General features: G+C 47.5%; 1 protein-coding gene across 1 annotated transcript in view; it reads left to right on the forward strand.

Moving 5' to 3' along the window:
• The window catches only part of LOC133348537 (beta-1,4-galactosyltransferase galt-1-like), a 31,571-nt gene extending 6,997 nt beyond the window's left edge, over positions 1–24,574 (forward strand). Inside the window, exons 2-3 of the mRNA XM_061561404.1 lie at positions 23,750–23,755; positions 24,395–24,574. Coding sequence (XP_061417388.1) covers positions 23,750–23,755; positions 24,395–24,574 — 186 coding nt within the window. The remainder of the gene's footprint in view (positions 1–23,749; positions 23,756–24,394) is intronic.
• The last annotated feature ends 3,343 nt before the right edge of the window (positions 24,575–27,917 follow it).

The following is a 27,917-nucleotide window of genomic DNA, read 5'->3' on the forward strand; positions in this document are numbered from 1 at the left end:
GCCCTTAAAAGCTCTCCCTCTCCCCACGTGACCCTAACTCCTCCCACCTGTTACGTCACATCCGCGAGGCCGTTTACGCTCGCATTACAGGAGGATCGGGTGTGGCAGTCGCAGACTCCAGGATTCAGTGTTCTACTCATCTCAAGAGCCTTGGCACAATAGTCAACCAGAAAATGTTGTTTGATCTCCACGTACAAAATATAGTCTGGTCCTACAATTGTATTCAATTTTCAGGGCTCTATGACTCAATCAACCACTCAACAAAGTGGCTTATCATGTGGAAATTTATAGTATCCAAATAATCTAAGCATAAATAAAGTATATCAGTACAAATTGTATAAATACGTAAATTCCTCCCGATTTTCAACACTAAATGCAAGTTTTGGGCAAGGCAGCAAAACAACAAAAACAACAGTCCTAGACCAAACCAAGACAACAACACAGTCCCTCAATAACACTGGACATTGACATGACAGAAGAATCTTATTTGCCAGGTAAAGCGCACTGAGCTCTTGGCTCTTTTTTCAGAATCGACCTGGCCATCATAAATGCGAGCTCAATGAAGTAGCTTATTATCATCATCATCATGTGCAAATGTATGACAGCTAAATAATCTAAACGCGTGACGATGCTTCGAAATGTGGAGGGAAAACCCGGAGAAAAATCCACACGACCAAGGGGACAGAGAGACAAGCAAATTCCAAATCTGCAGCAGGCGTCAGGATCGGGATCGACGTCTTGCATACTTAGCGAGGGAGAAAACATCTCGTCACCACGGCGCCCCAGTAGGTGACCACCACCACGGACACACACACAGAGCTGTTGCTACTGGGCTACAGAGCTACACAGGGCAGAGCAGCAACAGTCGTTAGCTGTACTGCCCTGCTATGCCCCCACCTCGACGATCCCCCACACTACTCAAAGTCCGACATATGAATAGGGCTCACGGCACACATAGCCTGCACAGGCCCTCACCCAGTAGTGTATTTGCACATCCGATTAGCCCGGTTAGCTACAGTCGTTGCGAAAGAATTTCAGGATACATACACACATTACATGTTGTTTTTAACTATGACTTCAGTAATGTTTTGATACTAGCAATATACAACCAACTACAGGTGATAACATACGTCTCTAGTAGGCTTATTGTAATATATACGTATTATTTAGGTATGTTTCTGTTTTGCTTTAGCAGCTTGGTTTGGTGCACTGTACTTCTCACGAAAAGTAACTCGGGGAACATTGCGGTGTTGTGCGGTAGATGTCTGATAACGCCGTCGAATGTATTCCCATGCAGCGATGCAGTTTTCACACCGCACGGCACGCACACGTGGATTTGCAATTTGTTTTCTTCAAAACCTCAAACGTTGGAAATCATAAATAAACAAAACCATCACTCGCATTCATACTCGTTGGTTCTTTCGGTAAAGTCACGTAGGTATAAAATAAAATAAATCACGACGTTCCGATCGCAACACAAGCGGTCGTCCTCACGCGGAAAAAATATAATCCAGCTGTGGAACTGCTGAACCAGCAGTTCATGTTAATTATATTTTCTACTCGCTTTTACAAACGTTTTTAATTCTTGAGCAAAATATTTACTATTTATTTTTTACCAGGTAAGGCCCACTGAGCTATATTTATAGTTTTCAGAATCAAAATCGGAATATATATTTATACTGGATGAATCCGATGAGATATAAAGCTCTTTTTCACAGATGTCCAGAAGCGACCTGGCAAACAAATGATCGCTCAACGAAGTGGCTTATCGTGTGGGAATTTGTTGCAGCCAAATATTCTAAACGCGTGATGTTCATTCTAAATGTGGTGGGAAAACCGCAAGACTCGGAGAAAAATCCACGCGAATACGGTCACAACCTAAAAACTCCAAATACAGGCGTCAGGGGTGGGATCGAACTCATGCGATCCTGTATACATACGTAGTAAACTGTGGTAATGAGAGGTGTGGTAAAAGGATACCAAAATAGACACAAATAGCTGTTCTACAGAAATGAGTTTTCACTCTAGATCTAAAGTGCAGTCCCCGTCACGACACGTGCCTGAATAGTCACTGGAACAACAGTGTCCCGGATATAGTTTAAGAACCAATGATTATACTGTTTTTGATTGTATTCTTTCAAATACTATATATGTTGTTTGTCTCTTAACTGTGATTCTTAAATATCTTATTTTAGTTTTAATGTTAGGTTACAAACACTTAGTCTATGTGCTCTCCAGTTGCCAGGGTGAAAAGTGGGCTAAGTTTTTCCCAATCCTGGCCAGTTTGGGAGGATCGGGTGTGGCAGTCGCAGACTCCAGGATTCAGTGGTCTAGTCATCTCAAGAGCCTTTGCACAATACTCGACCAGAAAATGTTGTTAATTCACCACGTGCAAAATATAGTCGGGTCCTGCCATTTATTTTGTACTATCAGGGCCCTTCGACACATGAAACCACTATTGAGTCGTGACATAGCAAACACGGAGGCGTTTAACATTGTATCGACAAGGTTAGATTGTTGCAACTCACCACCCTACAGGATGTTTGGCAAAACATTAATATGCTGTAGCGTGTAAAAAAATAATTGGCACGTGTCATGATTGGTACTGCAAGATCCGACCATGTCCATTCAGCTGCATTAGCTTCTGGTTGCCGAACAAATACAATATTAGGTCGCACTCATTACACACAAAGTGCTTGCCACAAATGATGTTCTCGTCAACGAGCATAAACCATCATCACCAAATTCCAGTCATCCTCACAGCAGCTTTTGGCTAGCCATTGAACAAAGATGGTCACTCGCGAGCTTTCAGATGCACTTCTGTGGCCGTTTGGAACGCTCCAGGATGCTACTAGAGCCATGCACTTTTAATAATATAGATTGAAAACTAATTTCTTTGGAACAGCTTTTGGTGTTGAGTGTGTTGTCCTTGCCCAACACCTCCGATTAGCACGGTTGATCACGCACAGTGCAGATGAAGTTCAACATACATACATGTGTGTGAGGATGTCTCGAACATCCTCTGCACATGTTATCGATAATTAGCTGAAGATTTGCAATGATTTAATTTCTACAAAATTTGGAAATTCATAGACGATATATGTGATTGGCAATTTGTGTTATATGGAATTAGACTCGTTCGTGGTTAAGGGATTAGTGTTGAGTGATGCAAGATAGGCAGCAGGCAGTTGCTTGGTCACGCAACATCATTTGCGTGCATCAACGGTCGCAGGGTATTAACGAGAATGGCATCGCCCCGAGTTGAGATTGACTTTGGTTCATCACGTCGCAGGCCTCTGCTGCATAAATAAATCACCACCACAGTTAAATGCTGGTTCCTGAATTTATCTGTGGGTAACGCGTTGGCCATACGGAGCAGAACACAACGCAGAGTAATACCATCTCAAGCTCCGACGTTTATTTCGTTGACCCTGTATGGTCTCACGAGCACGAGGTCACAGCCAGAGACACAGTTGGTCCTGTAATGCAATACAATCGGAATGCAAGTGAATCACCAATCATGTAGATAAATATTAGCAAATGAAAATAAGGGGGCGTTTCACACAATGCCATACTAACCAATATAATTATTCAATCGGTGGAACGCTTGCCAATGAATTGATGGAGTGATTGGCCCTTAATGAATCGATGCTGTAACGTGGCTGTCAAATCGACTGTCAGCAACTGATAAAATAGACACCTCGATTCAGGTTCCACAAGAACATATATGGACAGATACATGCCCCGACGGGCAATGCCATGCCTACTTTTCCTTACTCACGCAGGAGGTCATAGGACTGACTGAGATGACTGGTTCATGCACTTGTGCCCCCAACTGTGCCAACTTGCTGTGTTTTAGCCATACACCGCTCTGCTCATTGTGAGTGTCGCTCCTCTGCCCTCGGTTGTTGCTGGAGGGCGACTGCTTCGAAATGCCCAGTAGCATCCTTCACGAGCCTCCTCCATACAGGCCGTCTTGACACCGCTGGTACCAGTCATTGGCAGGTCCACTCAGCTACACATCCTATTGTACCACATCATTCCATTTCTTCTCTAGCCCGTGCCACGCCCAGCCAACACAATTTTGTCTGCCGGAGAAGCTCACAGATGGAACTGTGTCCAGATCTTTCGAGGATTTCTGAGCTCCTCACACAATTCAGCCTGGCTAAACCCAGGATAGATCGTAGGCAGGCCAGCCTGAATGTTTCTAATTGGTGAAGATATTCCATTAGGGGAAGAGAAGGCATGACTGGCCGAAAAGACCCGAGAATCGTGTGGCGTGACAGATCAGGTAGCTTGCACACAGGGTTATGCAGACGATGAAAAAAAAATGCCGCTCAACTGATTCAATGAGCTCTGCTGCCAAACTGGAGCTGATCATAAGCACACTACCCAGGTACGTAAACCTCTCCACTCTCTCCACAATTTCTCCACCAATGGGGAGTTAAAGGGATGGAGTGTTTGATGACACAAAATACCAAGGCAGGTGCTTACATTTGGAGGGGCTGATTGTAAGGCCCCACCTCCTAGTAGCATGCTGAGGGTCAAGCAGCAGTGCCTCCAACTCTTTCTCTGAGTGAGCAGCAATCAAAAGATCATCAGCACACATATAACATGGTTGACCAAAAGGGAGCCACCCCTCGAATGCATCCAGGTGTCGATCAGCCTCCCATTGTATCTATACCGGATGGAGATTCCTCCAGTGCAGCCATGGAAAGCTTCTCAAACTATGTGGTAAAAAAATATGTAAAGTTATGTAGGTGCTAGAGGACATCCTTATCGCATCCCAAGGTGAGGAGGGAATGGCTCTGACTCCCAGCCACATAGCTTTAATCGGGCCTGTCCACCATCATGAAGGTCCTTTACGATTGTGAGCAGAGAGGCAGGGACTGCGAAGAACAACCCAGAGCCCAGGCCTATTGATAGAATCACAGGTATTGACCACGTCAGTAAATCAGAGATTTAGGTCTTGTTGAAATTCCCTACACTTCTACTGTAGCAGAAAGACTGAAAATGTGGAGTCTATGCAGGATTACCTTGGCCTGAAACTACATTGTTGAATAATCCTTGCCAATATTTTTTCCAGCACACTGAGGAGGGAGATGTCCCTGTAGTTGTTACAGTCTGTGCTGTCCCCATTTTTAAAGGGGGGGACCACCTTCCAATCCTACGGAACCCATCCAGTGGTACAAACTGTTATTATGATATCATATAGCGCAGTCTGTACACAAACACTACCCACCCTCAGCAGTTGGCTTGGGAGATAATCTTTTCCCGGTGCTTTTCCTGGTCTCAGACTCTGAGACTAGGAACTTTAGCCAGCCACTCAAAGGGGGTGACTACTTCTTTCAAAACTTGAGACAGTGCAGCCTCAGTAGCGTCATCCCCACTTTGCCCCATGATGTTTTTTGGGCTGAGAGATTTCCCCTCTGCCAAGATGCGAGTGGCCTGTTGATTTTTTAACGCCAGTCGGACCACCTCCTCTATTAGCCAGGGTCTCTAGGGAGGTTTGGACCTCGTACCCAAAGCAGCCATTGCAGCTGCATAAGCCACAGTCATTATCCTTGCCCATGGCCTTTTAGCATCAAGAGAAGGGGTTGTACTATGTCAACTCTAGCTGCAAGCTGATTAAATTCTCGCTTGCAACTTTCATTAACTAGCTGAGACCATGCCACTGTGGCATTGAATCGTGTCCTAGATGGACACCCACCACCGGAGTGGAAGAATGGCAGGTGCATCTTACAGGTAACAAACCAATGGTCAGTGGGAGGATCAGCTCCACGATTGGTCCTGGTGTCATGGGAATGGGCAAGCATCCACTGTTACTTCACTTTATAGTCCAGCAGATGTTCTTGCTTTGATCCAGCTTGCTTCCATGATGTTGTGTGGATGCACCAATGCCAGAACAGCATGCTGATAATTATAAGCCCAGCAGCTGCACAGAAGTCTAGCAGCATCCTACCGTTGCTATTGAGCTGATATAGCCCATGCCTTCTAATCACTCCAGCCCAGGTGACTGGAACAAGAACCAGTCCACCTGACCTCCTGAATGCCATAGAGATCCAGGTAGTACCGACCCAGCTCCCGACAGAAGAGTGGCAGCCTCTCCTCTGCATTGAGCGTTTGAACATTCCACATGTTAATAATAATAATAATTATTATTATTAACAATAATAATAATTATTATTATTATTAAATAATTATTATTTACTTTTACCTACGTGACTTTACCGAAAAAACCTAAGAGTATAAGATCTTATTCAGTTTAAGGAAGTCAACACAGAAGCGCAAAAAAAAATATGATTTCTTTTTACCTACGTGACTTTACCGAAACAACCTAAGAGTATGAATCCTTTGCAGTCACGAAAGCTTCAAATCTAGAATGAATCAGATCTCTGTGGTTGACTCGTACCCCCTTCCTCGAATGGACGATTCCCTTGATGCTCTGGCAGGAGCACATTATTTTTCGACTCTTGCCCTCGAATCGGAATTTTGGGAGTTGCCCCTAGATGTGTTCTCTAAGCCCAAGACAGCTTTTTGTACATCACAAGGCTTATTCGAATTTAATCGTCTCCCAATGGGTCTTTACTTCGCTCCGGCTATGTTCCAGCGATTGATGGAACTGGTTTTAGCTGGCCTCCAGTGGGACTCGTGCCTGATATATCTGGACAATGTTATCGTTTTTAGCCGTTCATTTAAAGAACATCTGGAACGGTTGCATGCTGTCTTTCTTAAGATACGTGCAGCGAACCTACAATTTTAACCGCAGAAGTGTCACCTGCTCATAAAATCAGTTCGATACCTTAGCCACATAGTCAGTAAGTCAGAGATAGCAACGGACCCAGACAAAACCGCGTGTGTACGCTCCTGGCCGACCCCCACGTCGGTGGGGGAGGTGCGGAGTTGCATTGGTTTTGTGTCCTATTACCGCCATTTTGTCGCCGGGTTCGCCACTATTGCCAAACCTCTCCACGCCCTGATGGCAATGGGTCAGACGTTCCATTGGGGGTAGGAGGAGGAGGAGGCCTCATTTGTTGCGCTCCGGGATGGCTTGGTGAACGCCCCTCCCCTCTGATACCCTAACTTTTCTTTGCCGTTCGTCCTTGATACAGACGCCAGCAACACCGGAATTGGCGCTGTTCTGTCTCAAGCCGTGGATGGCATGGAGAGTGTTGTAGCATATGGCAGCAGAGTGCTGTCTCCGGCCGAACAGCGGTACTGTGTAACATGCCGGGAACTTTTGGCTATATTTTTTATGCAGCAATATCGCCCCTATTTTTATGGCAGACGCTTTGAGGTGTGCTCTGACCATGCAGCACTACAGTCTACGCTGCGTATTGAACAGCCTTCTGGCCAACTTTCACGTTTTTTGGAAGTCCTGCAGGAGTATTATTTTACTGTCTCAGACCGAAAAGATACCCGACACATGAACGATGTCCTGTCGCGATAGCCAATGAGCGACGGGTCTGCGTGTTTCTCGGGCTCGGGGTGCTGTAAGACGCCTGCCGAGGCCTCCCCCCCCCCCCCCTGCGGTGTCGGTTGAGGTTGACACCCCTAATGAAGCCGGTGGTCCAGAGGTGTGTGATGCCGTTATTGGCTTGGACCATGCGGAGTGGGGACACCTCCAGGTTGAGGACGCGTCCCTGTTTAAGTTACGACGCCTTCCAAAGGGGGCGAATGGGGGTGGGGATTGATGGCGTGTAGCCTCTGTCATCCTCCGATGTGGGTTGCTCATGCATTGGGATGGAGGTTTGCGCCATTACAACTTTGTCGTGCCCTCTGCCCTGCGTGGTAAAATCATCTGGGCGGTGCACGAGCAACTGCTGCACCTGGGTGTGCATAAGACGCGAGCCAAACTTAAGCTCGACTTTTTCTGGCCCGGCATGGCAGAAATGTCGCTAATGTATTGAAGGGGTGTGTGCAGTGGGCTTGGAGGAAACCGTTGCAATCCATTCGAGTTTCCCACATAAATGAGCTGGTCACTCTTGACGTCCTCGGTCCATTTTCTACCACCCCTCGTGGGAATAAGTATTTACTGGTGGGCGTTGAATATTTTTCACGGTGGCCGATGGCCTGGCTGCTTCCCAACCAGTCGGCAGCGGCCATCACCGAGGCATTCCTTTACGGCTATGTGATGGACAAGGGGGCCCATAAGCGCATTTTGACGGATCAGGGTAACATTTCTTCTTCTTTCATGCTGCGGGAAGTGTGTGATTTGTTGGGAACAAACAAAGTACGTACGTCGCCCTACCACCCTCAGATAGATGGAATGGTGGAGCGGTTGCATAGAACTCTGACTTCCATGTTGAGCCATCAGGTCAGCGAGTTCCAGCTTGCCTGGAATTGCATGTTCCCGGGGTACTGGCTGCCTATAAAATGGCCCCTCATGTGTCCACCGGCTACTTGCCATTTTTTTTAATGTACAGAAGAGAACACGACCCCCCAATTGATATCCAATTACAAGCTGAGCCAAGCAAGGCTAAATCTAAAATTTCGGAGCCCATGCGGCTTACCCTTCAGAGCTTTCGGAAGTGCGCGAGGTGTACAGGGAAAATTCGAATTCATGCCAATTGGCAAATGAGCGGCTGAGGGGTCTCCGTCCTTCTGGACATAAGTGGGCTCCAGGGGACAGAGCCTGGCTGCACTGTCCCCAGGTACCGGTGGGTACATGACCCAAATTGTTTAAACCTTGATTGGTGCTCGGGGGAGCTTAACAAGCCTCATAAAATTTATGATACTTCCACGACTGCTCCTCTGCCTTTAAAACCCACATATAAAACCACGGTGGTTAAGTACGACCTTCTATGACCCACATATTTGCCCCTACAATGAGCACGGTTGGCTGAGTACAGTGCAAAATAAGTTAAACGTACATACATATTGACAAAAGCAGGAGCATTAACAATAGGCGCAACAATTTACAATGCCGTAATCCCAGCCTACCTCCAGGGCCGTCCATAGGTGGTTGTGTGGCCCAGGGAAAATCCCACTGTGCCTGCCCCCCCCCACCTCCAATTCTTAAAACTAAGGCCGAAATATAAAATCTGACAGCAGAGGGGCCGGGGCGATCGCCCGGATTCGCTGTACCATAGTAATGGCTCTGCCTACCTCCAACGTGTATGAACAAGTGTTTGATCCATCACGGAGTGTAGATGCAGGAGCTCAACTATGGGCTGGGTGTATATGGCAGCGTTGTGCAACACATAGAGGTTCAGTCGGCCACAAGGGGGTCCCAAATTAACGGATAAACCAGTTACAAAAATAGTAAGAGAAATAATTCAAGGAAACAAATATTCATAAAAAAAAATACTTGCGGTCTACCATGGACCAAGCCCGATTAACGCATCTGGCTATCGTATCAATAGAGCAGCATGTTGCACGATCCACCCCCTTTGAGGAACTCCTTGACCGGTGGGCCATCATGAAATGAAGACGCATGATAACTTAATTGTGAGTATTGTATATATATTTCAGTAACAGTAAGTTGGGAGAAAGGAGGGGGGCCACAGTCGGATCTTGCATAGCCACCCCGTTGAAATAGTTATGTGTGTCCCTGTGTAGACTTGGAAGTGTAGACAGTTACCAGGACATAATTTCCCTACGGCTCTGTGCGGGGCAGTGGTAGATGAGTTCCAAAATAAGGGCGCACATTACGCATGAACCGTGGATGCCTCCACAAACTCTCCAACGAAATGTCTCGATCTGTCAAGGCAAGGTGCCCTCTCCTACCCCCCCCCTCCCGCTACTGGCATGGCTCCATAACCATCGTGCCAATGACTCACCAACTGTCGCTGTTGTCCTTGAACGGTGTTTAGTGTTTTTATTGTCATCATCATCACCACAAGTCGTCTTGCCTCGAGAAACATCGCCTTAAAAACACCGCAGGTGAGGAGAGACTCGAGTTCGATTCCTGCTCACAGCCACCAACACCGCCAACATCAGTGACGATAATATGAGCAAGTTGCGAGTTCCCCTAGGTCGACTCAGACTAAAATGAGTACCTAGTGTGGTGTATATAATCACCACTGGGGAGACAAAGGCGGCTGGTCGTGGTGTTTGCCACCTACCCCATAAGTGCTCGCTAACACCACTTGCCCCAGCAGTCTGTTACAGGCTCTATGAAGTATTTTTATGTGAGTGAGTGGACGTGTGAATGGTTGTAATTGCGGAATGCTTTCAAATCTGCCGGTCGAGTCGTTACGATCCTTATTGATTCAGTCAGCGTCAGCATGACTGCTCAGAGCACTGGTTGCTGCGGGGTGACAAGGCTCCCCTCTGGTGGTTGGTTAAAAAAACTATCGTACAGGTATCACTCTGATAATAGGATTTCCCCTTTTTTCTGGCAACAAAACAGGTGTTAAGATCTTCTTGGTTCTTTCGGTAAAGTCACGCAGAAGGTAGATAATAAAATAATAAAAATAAAACATAATAAAATAATACAATTCTCACGACGTTTCGGCCACAACGCAAGCAGCCGTCCTCAGGTGAAGAACAGGTCTGTCGGAAAGACAGCGTCTGAATGAACACCAAGCTTGGCAGCGTATATTTAAGCTGGGTTATTATTCCCCACAAACTTTGCTTTTGTGACCAGGACAATGATATTTTGAAATTTACCAATTTTCAATGAGAAAACTGGCGAATTTGTTTCTTTTCGTTCACATAAAGTCAGAAAAAAAACATATGAATCAAAATTAACATGTATTTATACTAAAGCAATACAAAAATGACTACAAAAAATGTAGACACCAAGGCGCACTACCACAGGCGGGACTGGCCACAGCAGACAGAGTTCTCTGTGGGGAGGAACAACGTCAAGTGGGAGCCACTGGTGGACCCCCGTAAGGTGCTGATGTCACCACTCCACATTAAATTGGGCCTTATAAAACAATTTGTCAGAGGAGTCGATAGCTTTTAAGTACCTTCAATACTTCTTCCCTAAGCTGTCTGAGGCAAAGGTCAAAGCCGTCGTCTTCGTCGGACCACAGATAAAGAAGATCCTGGAGTGCAATTAATTCACCAAGAAGCTCACTAGTAAGTATAAAGCGGCTTGAAACAGCTTTGTCGCAGTTGTTCGTGGCTTCCTGGGCAATTACAAGGTCGAAAACTATGTGGAGCTGGTTGAGACTGGTGAAAAATAACTGCACAATGGGCTGTAGGATGTCCCTCAAAGTCCATATCCTTGATGCTCATCTTGATACATTCAAAGAGAACATGAGAGCGTACTCGGAGGAGCAAGACGAGTGCTTCCCCCAGGATATACTGGACTTTGAACGCCGCTACCAAGGACAGTAGAACGAGAACATGATGGAAGACTACATTTGGGGACTTATTCGTGAAAGTGATTTACAGTATAATCGTAAATCTCGACAAACTACTCACTTCTAAATCTTTTGTAGTCAGTTTTGTATTACTTTAGTATAATATCCTGATAGTGGCGTTGTCTTTGTGCTGTTCGCCTTTTGGCGTCCTCTGGCCTAACACTGTTTGAGACTAGGCTCTAAAGAAATCTGTCACTGGTGTGAACCAATCAGTTTCAAAGACAATGCATATACTGTCAGAGCATGTTTTTTGTTCGTATTTTCACCACAAGTATATGTGGTTAATGCAGACATTATTCCTTGCAAAAGGTTTCAGTTTGATGTTTTTACATCTTAACACCTGTTTTATTGCCAGAAAGGGGAAAACCTATTCTTATATTTTGATACTGGCAAAGGAGGTACCATGAAATAATCTTATGTGTTCTGAGTTGTGGGTCACCCTGACTAACAAATACCCTATGTCCCCTGACTTTTAAGCCTCTCTATATAATAACCCTATGTGGCCTGACTTTTGAGCCACCCTGTATATTAACAGTCCTATGTGTCCTGACTTTTAGGGCACCCTTTATAAGAACAACAACCCTCTGTATCCTGACTTTTGGGCGACACTGTATAATGCTAATAACCCGATGTATTCTGACTTTTTGGTCCAACCTGTATTATAATAATAACTTAATGTGTCCTGAAATTTTGGGCCATTCTGTATAATAATAATAACCCTATGTGTCCTGACTTTTTGGCCCCCTGTATAATAACAACCCTATGTGTTCTAGATTTGAAGTTTTTGTGACTGCAAGGATTCATACGCTTTGGTTTGTTCGGTAAAGTCACGTAGGTAAAAAATAAAATAAATAAAAAATTAAAACAACTAAATGAAATCACGACGTTTCGGGCGTAACACAAGCGTCCGTCTTCAGGTGGGGATAACCTAGCGAAAGCACAACTGCTTAAGTGTGTCTAAGAGATGGCTGTGATGAAGAATTATATAGTTGCGGGGGAAGGAGGGGGCATGGTGAGTGTGGGGGCGGGGTGTGGGCTGGGATGTAACGCATGCAGTTCAAACTGAAGCTTTGTGATGCAGGGGGCAGAAGTAGATAAGAAAACGAATTTAAGCCGATTAAAGACATCCTATGTTATGCTGCAGGGGGGTAAATTGGAGTTGTGCTAACTAAACTTGCACGCTCGAAACAACGTGTGGCAAATTATTTTTTCTCTAAGTGTTGGGAGTAAGCCGTGCTTGGAGTCAAATTTAATAGTGATTGTAGTGTGTAAAGCTATGTGTCCTGACTTTTGGGCCACCCTGTAAAATTGTAAACATGTGTGTCCTGACTTTAGAGCCACCCTATTAAATAATAATCCTATGTGTCCTAACTTTTGAGCCACCCTGTTTGATAATAACCCTGTATCCTTATTTTCGAGCCAGCCTGTAAATAATTGCCCTATGTGTCCTAACTTTTGGGCCACCCTGTACAATAATAACCATGTGACCTGACTTTTGGGCCACCCCGAATAACAATAAGCCGATGTGTCATGACTTTTTGGCCACCCTATAAAACAATAACCCTATGCGTCCGAAATGTTGGGTCACACTCTACATATTTCTCTCAAGCAATATTCGCTTTGCACAGCAGATGGCAGCACAATCCCTCCTGATTGACTACTCGATCATCTTGGCATGGATAATCCCAAACCGGTTTTTTTCTTTAGACATTCTTAGAGCTGGAATTTAGCCAAAGTACATACATAGCTAATGTTTAACTATGTTATTTCTCGTACATTCGTTGAGTGACCGGGCTGAGATGTTATCTCCCTTGCCTGTTGCATATTTGGAGTCCGCGTGTTCTCTTTCTCTCTCCCCGTGTTGGTCGCATTGATTTGTCTCCGGGTCTTCCGGGTTCTGTATTTCACATTTTGAATAAACATGTGTTTAAATTATTTGTCTGCTATGAAAATTTCCTTGTGATAAGCCACTTCTTTGAGCTATCATTCGTGGCCAGGTCGCCTCTGAAAAAGAGCTGTATAGCTCAGTGGGACTTACCTGGTTAAATAAATAAATAATATTTTTTCTATTAAGATAGTTACAGTATATTTGTCTCTTAAGACGCAGCTTTGAGGATACATACATTTAAGTGCGAAAGACACTCTTTCCAATGCATTATGAATGGGCAACTAAAAACATTGATACATCGGAACGTTGATGTTCTGATGGACACATTGACGTTTTGACATCGATGTTGTTGGTTCATCTGGTGACATCGGAACAAGGACGTTCTGACTGGACACATATGTTGACATCGCTTTATATTATTACACGCTTTTATTTAACTCACTCTGTTGTTTTCGTAGTCGTATCCTCAAATATTGTAACTCAATTTTAACCCACTCCCAATGTGGTATCGACTGCAAACTTGGTATCGACTGCAAACTTGATATACTTATGTCATACTGATGACAATACTATATTCTATATAAAAAAAAGTATTTTTAAACATTCATTTTTATATGTTATGTTTCGGCTTGGGTCTAATTGTCCATGCTCAACGAACGTTGGCTGTAAATCACCAAGGCCCCTTACGTTATGGCAAGCCTCGGGGCCACTTCCTGGAGTCGTGGAGTTCTGCATTACTCGTACGGTACATTTCATTAAAGCGTGTTTTTAAAAAAAGTGTTTTTTAATGTTACTTATTGTGTTTTTAATGGCGTGGTGGAGACACAGGGCCCGCGGAGCGTGTAAAGTGGCTCGTGCGGAGCCAAGCGTGGCCCGCCGAGGGGCGGGGGTTGTGGACGGATGGGAGGGGCGATGGGGGAAAGGAGCACGGGGTGGAGGGGCAACTCGGAGTTGGCCGGGGGGGGAGGTGCGGGGAGACGCGGGGATTCATGGGATGACAGCTCGGCAGTGCTGGGTGTTGTGCTGGGTGGTGCTGTGTTGGGTGCTGTACTGGGTGGTGCTGTGTTGGGTGCTGTACTGGGTGGTGCTGTGCTGGGTGCAGTGCTGGGTGGTGCTGAGTGACTCCTGAAAAGTGCTATTACCTATTGTATCTAACCCCTAATAAAATGATGTCTCTGATGACCAATATTGAATGATGACGAGGATAGTGCTTCTGTTTTCTTTAGTTTTGACGACAGTCGTGGTGGTGTTGATGGCCATCATGCCGTGCAGGCCTTCATAGGTGCTACTCGCTAACAGCACTTGCTCCTAACAGTCTGTTAAGGCAATACGGGAGATCTCTGTCTTTGATGGTGATGATGGCGATGGTGTTGTTGTTGGTTAGCGCGCTGTGCTTCGAACCCGGCGACCCGAGTTCGATTCCTGTTCACGGCCAACACCAATGACGATTATCTGAAGCGGTCCTGGGCTTCCCCTAGGTCGACTCAGCTTCAAATGAGTACCTGGTGCTGTGTGTAAACATCGCCACTGGGGAGACAAAGGTCGTGGTGCTGGCTACCCACACCCTCGTGTGCATTGTCAGCTTTCATAGATGCTCGCTCACCGCACTTACTCCATGAAAAAAGCCGTGCAACACTGCTGCCCTAGAAGAAATGGGACAAATGAGAAAGTACGACCCCGATCAAGAGAACAATTAGCCTTCATCAAAATGCTGTAATACTTATAAATGTTGTAACTTTTATCCATAATTCATTAAATATAATTTGGTAACAATATTTGACGCCACTGAAAAGTTCTAAATAAAATATATTTTAAAAAACGTTTTTTTTAAACACGCTTTTATGAAATGTAATAAAAGTTGTGAATAAATGTTTTCTGTTCAAGTACTTTGCATTATATGTTTCATGTACTCTTGTTGTAACTGACTCTAAATAAAAGCGTGGGGCGCGCATACTATTTTAGAGCAAATATGTCAGTTATAACAAGAGTATATGAGACATTTATAATGCAAAGTACTTGAACAAAAAAAAATTAAACTTTTTTGTACATTTCATAAAAGCGTGTTTAAAAAAGTTTTTTTTAAACATCTTAAATTTTTTGGGTTCCTTTGATGGCATCGGTACATTGATCTTCTGATAGAACACCTCAGCATTCGATGGTGTTGATTCCTCTGATGGGACCTCCGATGAGCACCTCCGATTATCACGGTTGGCTAAGTACGGTGCGAAATAAGTTCAACATACATACGTCAGAACATCGATTTTTTTTTGTCAAAGTTTTTTTCTGCATGGCATTTTTTTACGCCAAAAAGCTGAAATGTATGACATATCCTACCAACTGATGGCGTGGAGGAGGCCGTGATGGCGGGGAGGAGGCCGTGATGGCGTGGAGGAGGCCGTGATGGGGTGGAGGAGGCCGTGATGGCGTGAAGGAGGCCGTGATGGGGTGGAGGAGGCCGTTATGGCGGGGAGGAGGCCGTTATGGTGGGGAGGAGGCCGTGATGGCGTGGAGGAGGCCGTGATGGCGTGAAGGAGGCCGTGATCGCGTGAAGGAGGCCGTTATGGCGGGGAGGAGGCCATGATGGCGTGGAGGAGGCCGTGATGGCGTGAAGGAGGCCGTGATGGGGTGGAGGAGGCCGTGATGGGGTGGAGGAGGCCGTGATGGGGTGGAGGAGGCCGTGATGGCGTGAAGGAGGCCGTGATGGGGTGGAGGAGGCCGTGATGGGGTGGAGGAGGCCGTGATGGCGTGAAGGAGGCCGTGATGGGGTGGAGGAGGCCATTATGGCGGGGAGGAGGCCGTGATGGGGTGGAGGAGGCCGTGATGGCGGGGAGGAGGCCGTGATGGGGTGGAGGAGGCCGTTATGGCGGGGAGGAGGCCGTTATGGTGGGGAGGAGGCCGTGATGGCGTGAAGGAGGCCGTGATCGCGTGAAGGAGGCCGTTATGGCGGGGAGGAGGCCGTGATGGCGTGGAGGAGGCCGTGATGGCGTGAAGGAGGCCGTGATGGGGTGGAGGAGGCCGTGATGGGGTGGAGGAGGCCGTGATGGCGTGAAGGAGGCCGTGATGGGGTGGAGGAGGCCATTATGGCGGGGAGGAGGCCGTGATGGGGTGGAGGAGGCCGTGATGGCGGGGAGGAGGCCGTGATGGCATGGAGGAGGCCTTGATGGCGTGAAGGAAGCCGTGATGGGGTGGAGGAGGCCGTTATGGCGGGGAGGAGGCCGTTATGGTGGGGAGGAGGCCGTGATGGCGTGGAGGAGGCCGTGATGGCGTGAAGGAGGCCGTGATGGCGTGAAGGAGGCCGTGATGGCGTGGAGGAGGCCGTGATGGGGTGGAGGAGGCCGTTATGGCGTGGAGGAGGCCGTGATGGCGTGGAGGAGGCCGTGATGGCGTGGAGGAGGCCGTGATGGGGTGGAGGAGGCCGTTATGGCGGGGAGGAGGCCGTTATGGTGGGGAGGAGGCCGTGATGGCGTGGAGGAGGCCGTGATGGCGTGAAGGAGGCCGTGATGGCGTGAAGGAGGCCGTGATGGCGTGGAGGAGGCCGTGATGGGGTGGAGGAGGCCGTTATGGCGTGGAGGAGGCCGTGATGGCGTGTAGGAGGCCGTGATGGGGTGGAGGAGGCCGTTATGGCGTGAAGGAGGCCGTTATGGCGGGGAGGAGGCCGTGATGGCGTGGAGGAGGCTGTGATGGCGTGAACGAGGCCGTGATGGCGTGAAGGAGGCCGTTATGGCGGGGAGGAGGCCGTGATGGCGTGGAGGAGGCCGTGATGGCGTGAAGGAGGCCGTGATGGCGTGGAGGAGGCCGTGATGGCGGGGAGGAGGCCGTGATGGCATGGAGGAGTCCGTGATGGCGTGGAGGGGGCCGTGATGGCGTGGAGGAGGCCGTGATGGCGTGAAGGAGGCCGTGATGGCGTGAAGGAGGCCGTTATGGCGGGGAGGAGGCCGTTATGGCGGGGAGGAGGCCGTGATGGCGGGGAGGAGGCCGTGATGGCGTGGAGGAGGCCATGATAGCGGGGAAGAGGCCATGATGGCGGGTAGGATGCCGTGATAAAATCACTCATCTTACACCGATTCACACATCATACACTGACTCACTCATCATACGCTGACTCTCTCACACATCATACACTCACTCACACAACCACTGACCCATTCACTCATCATCCACTGATTCACTCATCATATGCTGACTCACACATCATACACTCACTCGCACTACCACTGACTCACTCACACATCATACACTGGGAGTGTCATGCTGTCAGCTATGGCTGCAAGTTTGGTCGTACATGTTATGTATATTGTCTATTGTTAAATTTGAATCACAGTTCCTATGATTACTGTTGTTATATTGTTTTAATAGCTTTATTTTGGTGATTTCAAAAACATATGGTTAAGCCATGTTTTTTTTGCGGAAGTGCGGAGTTGATCTGATAACTTTAATCTAAATTGTCTAATGGTTATTGTTTGACTTGCATCACACTGGGATTTTTGCACACAGCGTCGTAATACGGTGTTTTTTTTTTATAAAGATTTGCTGGTTTATCCAGGATGTATCTGTTGTGCGTCATCGCTTTAAGATGTTCTCTGTTCATATTTTGTGTGTTGCGGTTACACCCGACTCAGGAGCCGCATGGCTCGCAGGGCTATACCTAATAAATTAATCTTGAACTATTGGCCACCTTAAGATAATTCATTTTATTTTTGAAAATGTTGCTCTGCAAACGTTGGCGACAGGTGCATGTACTGTGGATGGATGTAAAGTTAATATTCTGGAAAGAAGATGTATGCTTTTTGTTGGTTCAGTTGTGACCATGCAGTGACAGCTTTAAAAACATTCATGCGATTCTTTATGTGTATGTATCATTACTTATTCTTGCTTTGTTATTCAACATTTATTTAAAATATATAGCTCGCTCTTTCTTGCTTTGTGTTTTTTTAAAAACACAACATAAAACGCTTTGAACATTGAACAACAACAAAAACAATAATTAAACTTTTATTTTCAATCTCCTAGTTGAGATCGATGTATTCGTTCAATAATATGCAATATAATCTTAAATAGATGTATATGTAGTGGATTCAACTGAGTCGCAGACGTACTTCTTGGAGGCAACACATTTATTTATACCAACACTAGCTTTACTACTTGGATTCACCACGCCCGGCCGCCTTAGTCTCCCCAGTGACGCTGTTCACACACCACACCAGTTACTCGTTTGAGGCTGAGTCGACCTAGGGGAGGCCCAGGTCCGGTTCAAATAATCGTCACCGGTGGTGGCCGTGAGTGGGAATCGAACTCGGGTCGCCGGGTTCGTAGCGTGGCGCGCTAACCACGACACTACAATGCGTTACGCTTCCGTTGTAGGATTTGTGTGAGGCGCGCCGATCCGCTGTAGGGTTTAAGTGAGGCGCGCCGATCCGTTGTAGGGTTTGTGTGAGGCGTGCCGATCTGTTTTAGGGTTTTAGTGAGGCGCGCCGATCCGTTGTAGGGTTTTAGTGATGCGCGCCGATCCGTTGTAGGGTTTTAGTGAGGCGCGCCGATCCGTTGTAGGGTTTTAGTGAGGCGCGCCGATCCCCCGCGATACAATAATACTGTGTAATCGCTATAATTTTATGATTTACCGAGCCTATAATAGTAATTGCACACATTGGGGTGGCGGGGGAGTGAAGAGGACGTGTAACTTTGATGAATTTACCTCAAAATCGCGTGGTGGGTGTCGAGGCCTAGCAGCGTGCAGAGCCTCCGGCCTCGCCTGATTTTCCCACCCGGCTGATGCTGGGTACGGGTGCCGTTCTCCCCCCCCCCCCCGCGCTACAATAATACTGTCTAATGGCTATAATTTTATAATCTACCGACCCTATAATAGTAATTGCACACATTGTGGTGGGGGGAGTGAAGAGGACGTGAAACTTTGATGAATTTACCTCAGAGTCGCGTGTTAATGCGTGCGCCTATTTTTAACGAGAATTAAAAATGGCGTCCACCCCACGGCAAAGCGCTACCCGTTGCCAGGGGCAACCGCCGTCCAATGAAAGCGGCGAATGCGTCGCTACCCGTTGCCAGGGGCAACCGCCGTCCAATGAAACTGCGTATGGTCCGGCGACACACAGACACACAGACAGACAGATAGACAGACAGATTCACGATTTTATATATATATAGATATAACAACAAGGGATTACTGCCCCTTTACCAGATAACCTATGGCATTGGACCACCAGGCTAACTACACTAGTTACTAGGAGTAGCTACAACGGACAGGACCCTAGCTGGGGTCCTTGTCCACGTGTTGGTGACTTCTTCTTGGACGTAGAACGTAGATCATAGATCTTCAGATGACGGCAGCAATGCTGAACCCCGGTCCCCTGTGCGGAACCCTGCTGGGTCGTGCCTGGCCCCGCCCTTGGCCACGACTACCTTCGAAAACCCTCTTGCAGGTGTCTCAACCCTTGCCGTAGGATCTCACCCTGACGTGACCACTTCCAAGCCCCCACCTGGGGTCCTTGTGTAGATCTTACTGGTCACGTGCCTTCCAGGGTCAACCAGAGTGCCATGGCCGAGGGTAACCTCATCCCTTGGCTGACACTCTCACACTCCCTCCTATAGGAGTCAGCACTGCACGCCAATGCGCTATGCAGCTCATAAATAAATGATCAGTCTATAATTTTAATGGTAGCTTTATTTGAACAGTGAGAGACAGAATAACAACAAAAAAATCCAGAAAAACGCATGTCAAAAATGTTATAAATTGATTTGCATTTTAATGAGGTAAATAAGTATTTGACCCCCTCTCAATCAGAACGATTTCTGGTTCCCAAGTGTCTTTTATACAGGTAACGAGCTGAGATTAGGAGCACACTCTCAAAGGGAGTGCTCCTAATCTCAGCTTTTTACCTGTATAAAAGACACCTGTTCACAAGCAATAAATCAATCAGATTCCAAACTCTCCACCATGGCCAAGGATGTCAGGGACAAGATGGTAGACTAACACAAGGCTGGAATGGGCTACAAGACCATCGCCAAGCAGCTTGGTGAGAAGGTGACAACAGTTGGTGCGATTATTCGCAAATGGAAGAAACACAAAAGAACTGTCAATCTCCCTCGGCCTGGGGCTCCATGCAAGATCTCACCTCGTGGAGTTGCAATGATCATGAGAACGGTGAGTAATCAGCCCAGAACTACACGGGAAGATCTTGTCAATGATCTCAAGGCAGCGGGGACCATAGTCACCAAAAAAAACAGTTGGTAACACACTACGCCATAAAGGACTGAAATCCTGCAGCGCCCGTTGTGGTTAGATGAGACCAAAATGGAGCTCTTTGGCATCAACTCAACTCGCCGTGTTTAGAGGAGGAGGAATGCTGCTTATGACCCCAAGAACACCATCCCCACCGTCAAACATGGAGGTGGAAACATTATGCTTTGGGGGTGTTTTTCTGCTAAGGGGACAGGACAACTTCACCGCATCACAGGGACGATGGACGGGGCCCATGTACCGTCAAATCTTGGGGGAGAACCTCCTTCACTCAGCCAGGGCATTGAAAATGGGTCGTGGATGGGTATTCCAGCATGACAATGACCCAAAACACACGGCCAAGGCAACAAAGGAGTGGCTCAAGAAGAAGCACATTAAGGTCCTGGAGTGGCCTAGCCAGTCTCCAGACCTTACTCCATAGAAAATCTGTAGAGGGAGCTGAACGTCAGCCTCGAAATCTTAATGACTTGGAGAAGATCTGCAAAGAGGAGTGGGACAAAATCCCTCCTGAGATGTGTGCAAACATGGTGGCCAACTGCAAGAAACGTCTGACCTCTGTGATTGCCAACAAGGGTTTTGCCACCAAGTACTCAGTCATGTTTTGCAGAGGGGTCAAATACTTATTTCCCTCATTTAAATGCAATACATTTATAACATTTTTGACATGGGTTTTCCTGGATTTTTTTGTTATTCTGTCTCTCACTATTAAAATAAATCTACCATAAAAATTATAGACTGATCATTTCTTTGTCAGTGGGCAAACGTACAAAATCAGCAGGGGATCAAATACTTTTTTTCCCTCACTGTACGTGATGTCCGCGATGTGAGTACATCACACGCCGTGGCCCTCTAGGGCCGGCACCATACAGTGACATCCGCAATGTCACTACATCACCCCCCCCCCCCCTTCATAGTAGTCAGCCATCCCGGTTGTCAACTCCCCCTTAAAACGAACTAAGTGAGTAAGGTGATAAAGTGAGTCAAAAAAGTTAATAACGTTATGTGTGCGTCAACAAATAACAATAACAATTTCCAATGAAATACCCAAACCCACCTATATAATATCTACACTATCTGCAAATGTACATTAACAATGGGAAAAAAGAGTGTAAGTACAGAACAACACGAGAGAAAAAACAGAGCAGTAAAACACGAACACTCGGAATCCCCTTCATCACTAACATCCAAGTAACAACACCCGCAAGCAAAATAAGGGTTAGGTATAGGCAATAACCGATACGGCTTACAGAGTGCGACAACCAACTGACGGTGTGGGAGTGTGTGTACGTGGGGATCACAAAACCCGAAGAGTTTTAGAATTAGTTCTCGTGGCCGGGCCTCCAGGGGTGGTGGACTCGCTCTCCCTGGAGGTCCCAGGGTGAATATGCAATTGTCCCATCGAGCCCAGCTCCTCACGAAGAGCAGTAGGCCGGGTCAATGGCTGCCCCTCTCTGGAGTCCAGTGGAGACGACGCAGGCGGCGGTGCTGGGGATGTCAGGCACGCGGCACCTGGGGACAGGATCACACTACTCCCCTGAGGACCACCCTCAGCGAGCACGCACCTCAGCTCGCCAGACACATCTGACAATCGGCCCCTGTGGTGTGGAGATAGAATGAATTCTCGCGGCGCAATAAAATGCTTGAGGTACGAGGGATGCACAAAAAAACTCCGCCGCCACAAGCGGATCTGGACACACTGTGGCCGAACGACCCGAATCACATCAACCAGCCCTCTGCAAGGTTTGAACAATTTGGGCGATGTACCCACCGTTACCTGTGGACAGTGCAACCAGGCTCTGTCTCCAGATGCCCACTCATGTGTAGAAACACCGGAACCCCTCAGTCGCTCATTAGCTAATTGGCGCAGATCAGAATTAACCCTAGACGCTTCCCGCCCTTCAGAAAGCTTCTGAAGGGTGAAACGCACAGTCAGAAATTTTGGATTTAGCATTGTTGGGCACGGCCTGCAACTGAATATCAATCAGGGGGTCGTGTTCTCTCCCGTACTTTAAAAAAGGTGAGTAGCCGGTGGATGCGTGAGGGGCCATCCTATATGCAGTTAGGACTCCGGAAATGTGTAAATCTCAGTCGAGTTGGAACTCGCTCGTCTGCGGGTGGTACGGTCACGTGCCTACCTTCTTCGTTCCCAGCAAATCGCACACCTCCCGCAACATAGTTGAGGATAAATTTTTGCCCTGATCAGTCAGACGACGTTCAGGAGCGCCCTTGTCCATCACATAGCCATTGAGGAATGCTTCAGTGATCGTCGCCGATGACTGGTTGGGGAGCAGCCAGGCCACAGGCCATCATTAAAAATATTCGACTCCCACCAGCAAGTACTTATTCCCACGAGGGGTAGTGGGAAATGGACCAAGGATGTCAAGCTCAACGAATTTGTTCACCTGCGAAACCTGAATCGATTGTAATGGTGCACAACAGGGTTTTGCCGTCGGCTTCCGCTGCACACACTGCCCACACCATTTGAACAAATTAGCGACATCCTCAGCCATGCCAGGCCAGAAGAAGTCCAACTTGAGTGTGGCCAGCTTCTTATGCACACCTAGGTGCAACAAGTGCTCGTGCACCGCTCAAATGACCTTGCCCCGCAGGGTAGAGGACACAATGATGTATCGGCACAACCATCCATCCCAATGCATGAGCAATCTGCCTTTAAGAATGACAGAGGTGGACATTTAGGGGGAAAGATGTTATAATCAATTCTGAAATTATGGTCGCTGATGTACCGGTATCAACGAGCATCCTAATTTCCACCCGTTCTATCCGTCCAATAACAGCGGACGAACCTGCAGTCGCGGCCACCACTCGATGGGCCAACTCCGACCACTGACCCGGTTGGAGCGTCCGGCCGGCCCAATTAACATGAGGATCCTCCCGCCCCAACGCTCGACCGGAACGAATCCCGAACGCATGAGATGGGTGAGGTGGATTCAGGGGCTGAGTGTGGAACGTGTCGCGACTCGCCGTAGGTTGCAGTGGAGCGAAGGACGGTCGGGCGGATGACGACGGTGGTTCGAGGAGGCGTCATCGTGGTACGCGGCAGCCTGACGAGACGTGTCCCGGCAGGCCGCAGCTATAGCACACGACGGGGCTGCTCCCGGGACGAGGAGATGTCTTCCGCCATCGCTGGTCATCCACCTGCCACACCATGCCTTCCTCTCGCCCGCCTCCACTCTAGGTCGATGCGCAGGCTGGGATGGGCTCCACTTCGTCAGGTGTATCTGGCCCTTCTTGGGACGCGGAACATGCTACCAACCCCTTGCGCCATTGCAGGAGCTGGTGAGCCTGAATGCACCTTGATGGCAGAATTATGCTGAGGTCCTTCGCCAAAGCCAGCAGTCTCTCAAGGACAAACGAGTCGACTCCGTCGTGGTCGATCCTTGGAAAGGCAGCCTTTGCAAGCGCCAAAAGTGCGCTACAGAAGGCAAGGGGCGTCTCGGTATCCCCTATCTTTCGAGTAGTGAACTTGTGGCGCATGTTGGATGGCAGCTCATAAATAGCCGCCATCTGGTCGAAGGCTTGCGTCAACGTGGCCCTCCCGGACGGCGGGATGATAAGGAACGCCGCCAGGGCAACGTTGTCAAGGGTGGCGGGCAGCGCTCTCAGCGCCTCCGCCTCTGTCCACCCCACCAAGTCGGCGTTCGTCAGGAACCGCCACTTGAAGGCCACCCAGTCACCCCTGGCGGCTGTAAATTATTTTATGAAGGGAAGTCGATGCCGAAGAGATGGAATGTCCACCGGCGATTTCGACGCAACTTCGGATTTGGCGGGTCTCGTGCTCCGCTGCTCCGAGAAGATGGCGGCTGCCAGCGCAGGCTGCACCGCGGAGGTACCCGCTTGGCGGGAAATAGTGGCGGGAACTCCGTCGCCACGTGGCTCCATTGCTCCTGCTTCCCCCGCTGGCTCCGCGATGTGGAGCTCCGCAAGGATGGAGGCCGCGTGGAGAAGCTCCAAGAGGTGGCCGTGTGCAGCCTGGAGAAACTTCCCTGTCGGCGTGGAGCAGTCACGCGGCCAGTCGGTGCTCTGCTCTGCCGACAACGCTTCACCTCCCTCCTCCGGAGCTGTTTGCGGGATGAGATCTTCGTCATCATCGTCTGATGTCCTGGTACGTAGTCTGCGGTGCGTAGGCATAGTCTACAGCTAGTTAAGTAAAGACATTTTTGCGTGCTCATAGTATACTGTGATAAGCTAAGACGTGGGAGAAGTTAAGTGGAGAATTGAGTTATACACCAATATCGAGTGTGAACAGAAGCTATAGTTGATGGTCGAGCCAGTGTGGAGAGGAGCGTGTTCGAGTGAGCAGAGAGAGAGAGCGAGACATGTAGGCTGCTCCACAGCGGGAGACCTCCCGGGGGAAGGGGTGGCACGCTCCAGGCTGCTGGTTACAGACTTGCAGCATGCAGGAGCAAGTGCCGCGACGTGCAGCCGCTCTGCTGACGAGCTGCAAGGGCTGGGCTAGCGTGGCCACAGAGCACTCAGCAGATCGAGCCTGGCGTGCAGACCACCTGCCAGCGTGTGGCACAGCAGCCCACGGCGAACTGGCAGCGTGCTTTCTCGAGAGTCGCGAGCGCACTCCAGCTGTGGACCAACCCTGACGGGTAGACACCCCTGAGTGGACAGAAAACCGCGTGTCCGCAGCACACTCCAGCTGCGGGTCGTGCCTAGTAATCAACGCTCCCGTGTGGCACTTGAGGTATTTTCTGGTACAGAGAAGCTAGAAGATGAACACCGACTAGTACACGCACCCATTATGTGACCACACAGCTTAAAATTGGTGACGCCACCTTATGCAGTGATCACACGTGAACGAACTCACATCACACTATACATCATAACTGGTGGAACTTTTCCATGATTGCCACCCTGATATACACATCCAAGTCACGCATATCGCTATCGGTATGAATACTATCATTTGAAAATATCAACTGTTTGTTTTATGTTAATCGCATAATCTTGCAAAGTCGATCGTTGATGTTCTTATAACCATTTGATAAGATTTTTTTTATGAACACATATGCTTAAATGAATACTGTTGTTTGCAGGTTAGCATGTTAGCTATCGAACCATTTGATGCGCATTTTATGAGCACGCATTTTACGTACGAATATTTTGCCATTTTGAGGTTTCTTCCTATTGTTCTGTTTTAATCATGTGATCGTGAGATTTGACCATTTATTATTTTATGATAATTCAGTACGGATTGATGAGTACGTATATTTGCATGGGTACCGTTGTTGCTTATTCTGATATTGAGTGTTTTTGGATGTTAGAATAAGTTGATATTAAAGTTGTTTGGATCAAATAAGTTTCCAAGTGCTTCTTTCCTCGCTCATGCATCGTGTTAATTACGAGAACTGTATCCTGTGGCGATATTTAAATACTGAGACTCGACATAATTACACACGTAAGTGTTAAATCGAGAATCAGAAAATGTTAAAGCGAATTTCATTGTATTATCACGATTGGTAATACATACCCCTAGACAACGAGAGTGCCAATAATAACTATTATAATAACGTTAAATAATCGCATAATAATTACATACACATAATCACACACACACACTAATATTAATGATTAATAAATAAATTTTTATCACAATCATTATTCATCCCACTCAACACTCTTATTCTTAATTACACTCAAACACACATTAAATTACATTTCCATGAATTGCATCAACATTCACATATTTTACATAAATGTTCACTATATTTTTTAACTGTATCCATATTTTATTAATGATTACAATCACAACACCTCCAGTGGTGAGACAAGGAGGCAACAAACGCTCGTTGGTAAGAGCACTTCAGCAACCTGTTCAACCGTGAAGCTGTCGGTGATCAGAGTGTTTTCACCGACACCCATAGCGATCTGCCTTTGTTGAACTACCCTGTGAGCCTATGCTGCTTGAGTTAAAGATAGCCATTAAGCAAACGAAGGAGAACAAGGCTACTGGCCCGGATGAGATTCCTGCTGAAATTTACAAGCATGGTGGTGCTGTCCTAGAGCATAGGCTCCATGCCGTCATTTTGATGACCTTGCATGGGGAAGATACACCCAGTGTGTTGAGAGATACCATCATTGTAATCATCTTCAATGGCAATGAAACCGACTGCGGTAACTCCAAAGGCTTTGCGCTCCATGCCGCTTGCAAAATATTCGCCAGGCTCCTACTCAATTGTCTCCGCGGTCTCGCTAAAGAATTGCTTCCCGAGTCCCAATGCAGTTTCAGACAAAGCTGAAGTATTGCTGACATGATCTTTTCTGCTCGATTAGTGCAAGAGAAGTGCCGTGAACAACATCATCCTCTCTACATGGCCTTCTTTGATCTGACCAAAGCCTTCGATTCTGTCAACCGTGATATCTTGTTTAAGATGCTACTGAAAATGTCTATTAAGTTTGTAAACATCCTCTGCCTCCTTCACGATGGTATGCAGGCAGTTAATCTCAGCAGCGGCTCCATGACATAAGGCCCGGCGTGAAACGAGGATGTGTGATTACCTCAACACGCTTTTCCATCTTTCTGCAATAATAATTGATCTTAGCAGACTCCCTGTTGGAGTGCAACTAACCCGCTGGATGGACGGGAAACGGTTTGATCTCAGCTGTTTAATCAGAAATCTTAAATCATGGTCACATCCCGAGTGGAGCTGCAATACGCAGATGACACAGAAGTCGGTGCCTGTACGGAATCTGATCTTCAGGTAATTGTTGATGTCTTTGCCAAAGCAAATTGCACTCAACAGCATAAAAACAAAAGTACGATGTCAACCGACTCCTAGCATTCACCTATACCTTCAATCAGGGTCCAGGATACCTTATTAGAGAACATATCTTGGCAGATAGCTATCACACAAAGTAGACATCGACGAGGAGATTTAACATCGTATTGCTAATGCTAGCGCAACCTTCGGTCGTCTAATGACCACAACATAAAAACGACCACCAAATTAGTGGTCTACAATGTTGTTGTGATTCATACACACCTGTATGGTGCAGAGAGGTAGCTTGCCATCTTTTTCGACTTCCATGGCGAAAAAGATGGCAAGCTACCCTTTTTGGATGTCCTAATTAAAAGGAGACCTGATGGTTCAATGAGCCACTACAGGAAAGCTACCCATACGGATGCTTACCTAAAACCGGATTCCCACCACCATCCATCCCAGAAGAATTCCCTCATCAAGACTCTACACCATAGAGCCCAATGCATCTCCGACCAGGAACACATTGCCAGTGAACTCAAGCACGTACGCCAAGCTCTTAAGGCTAAAGGTTACTCCGACTACACAATCCGCAAAGCCATCACTCCAACCATCAAGAAGGATCCGGTTGAGGAGCCATTGAAAACCATCATCTTACCCTACATTGCGGGGGTCACAAAAAAGATCACCAAAATCCTGAATAAACACAAGATCCAGGTCCGATTCAACACAGT

The sequence above is a fragment of the Lethenteron reissneri genome, chromosome 27 (genome assembly GCF_015708825.2).
Source record: "Lethenteron reissneri isolate LAM-NWPU_2019-01 chromosome 27, ASM1570882v1, whole genome shotgun sequence".
In the NCBI taxonomy this organism is placed as follows: Eukaryota; Metazoa; Chordata; class Hyperoartia; order Petromyzontiformes; family Petromyzontidae; genus Lethenteron; species Lethenteron reissneri.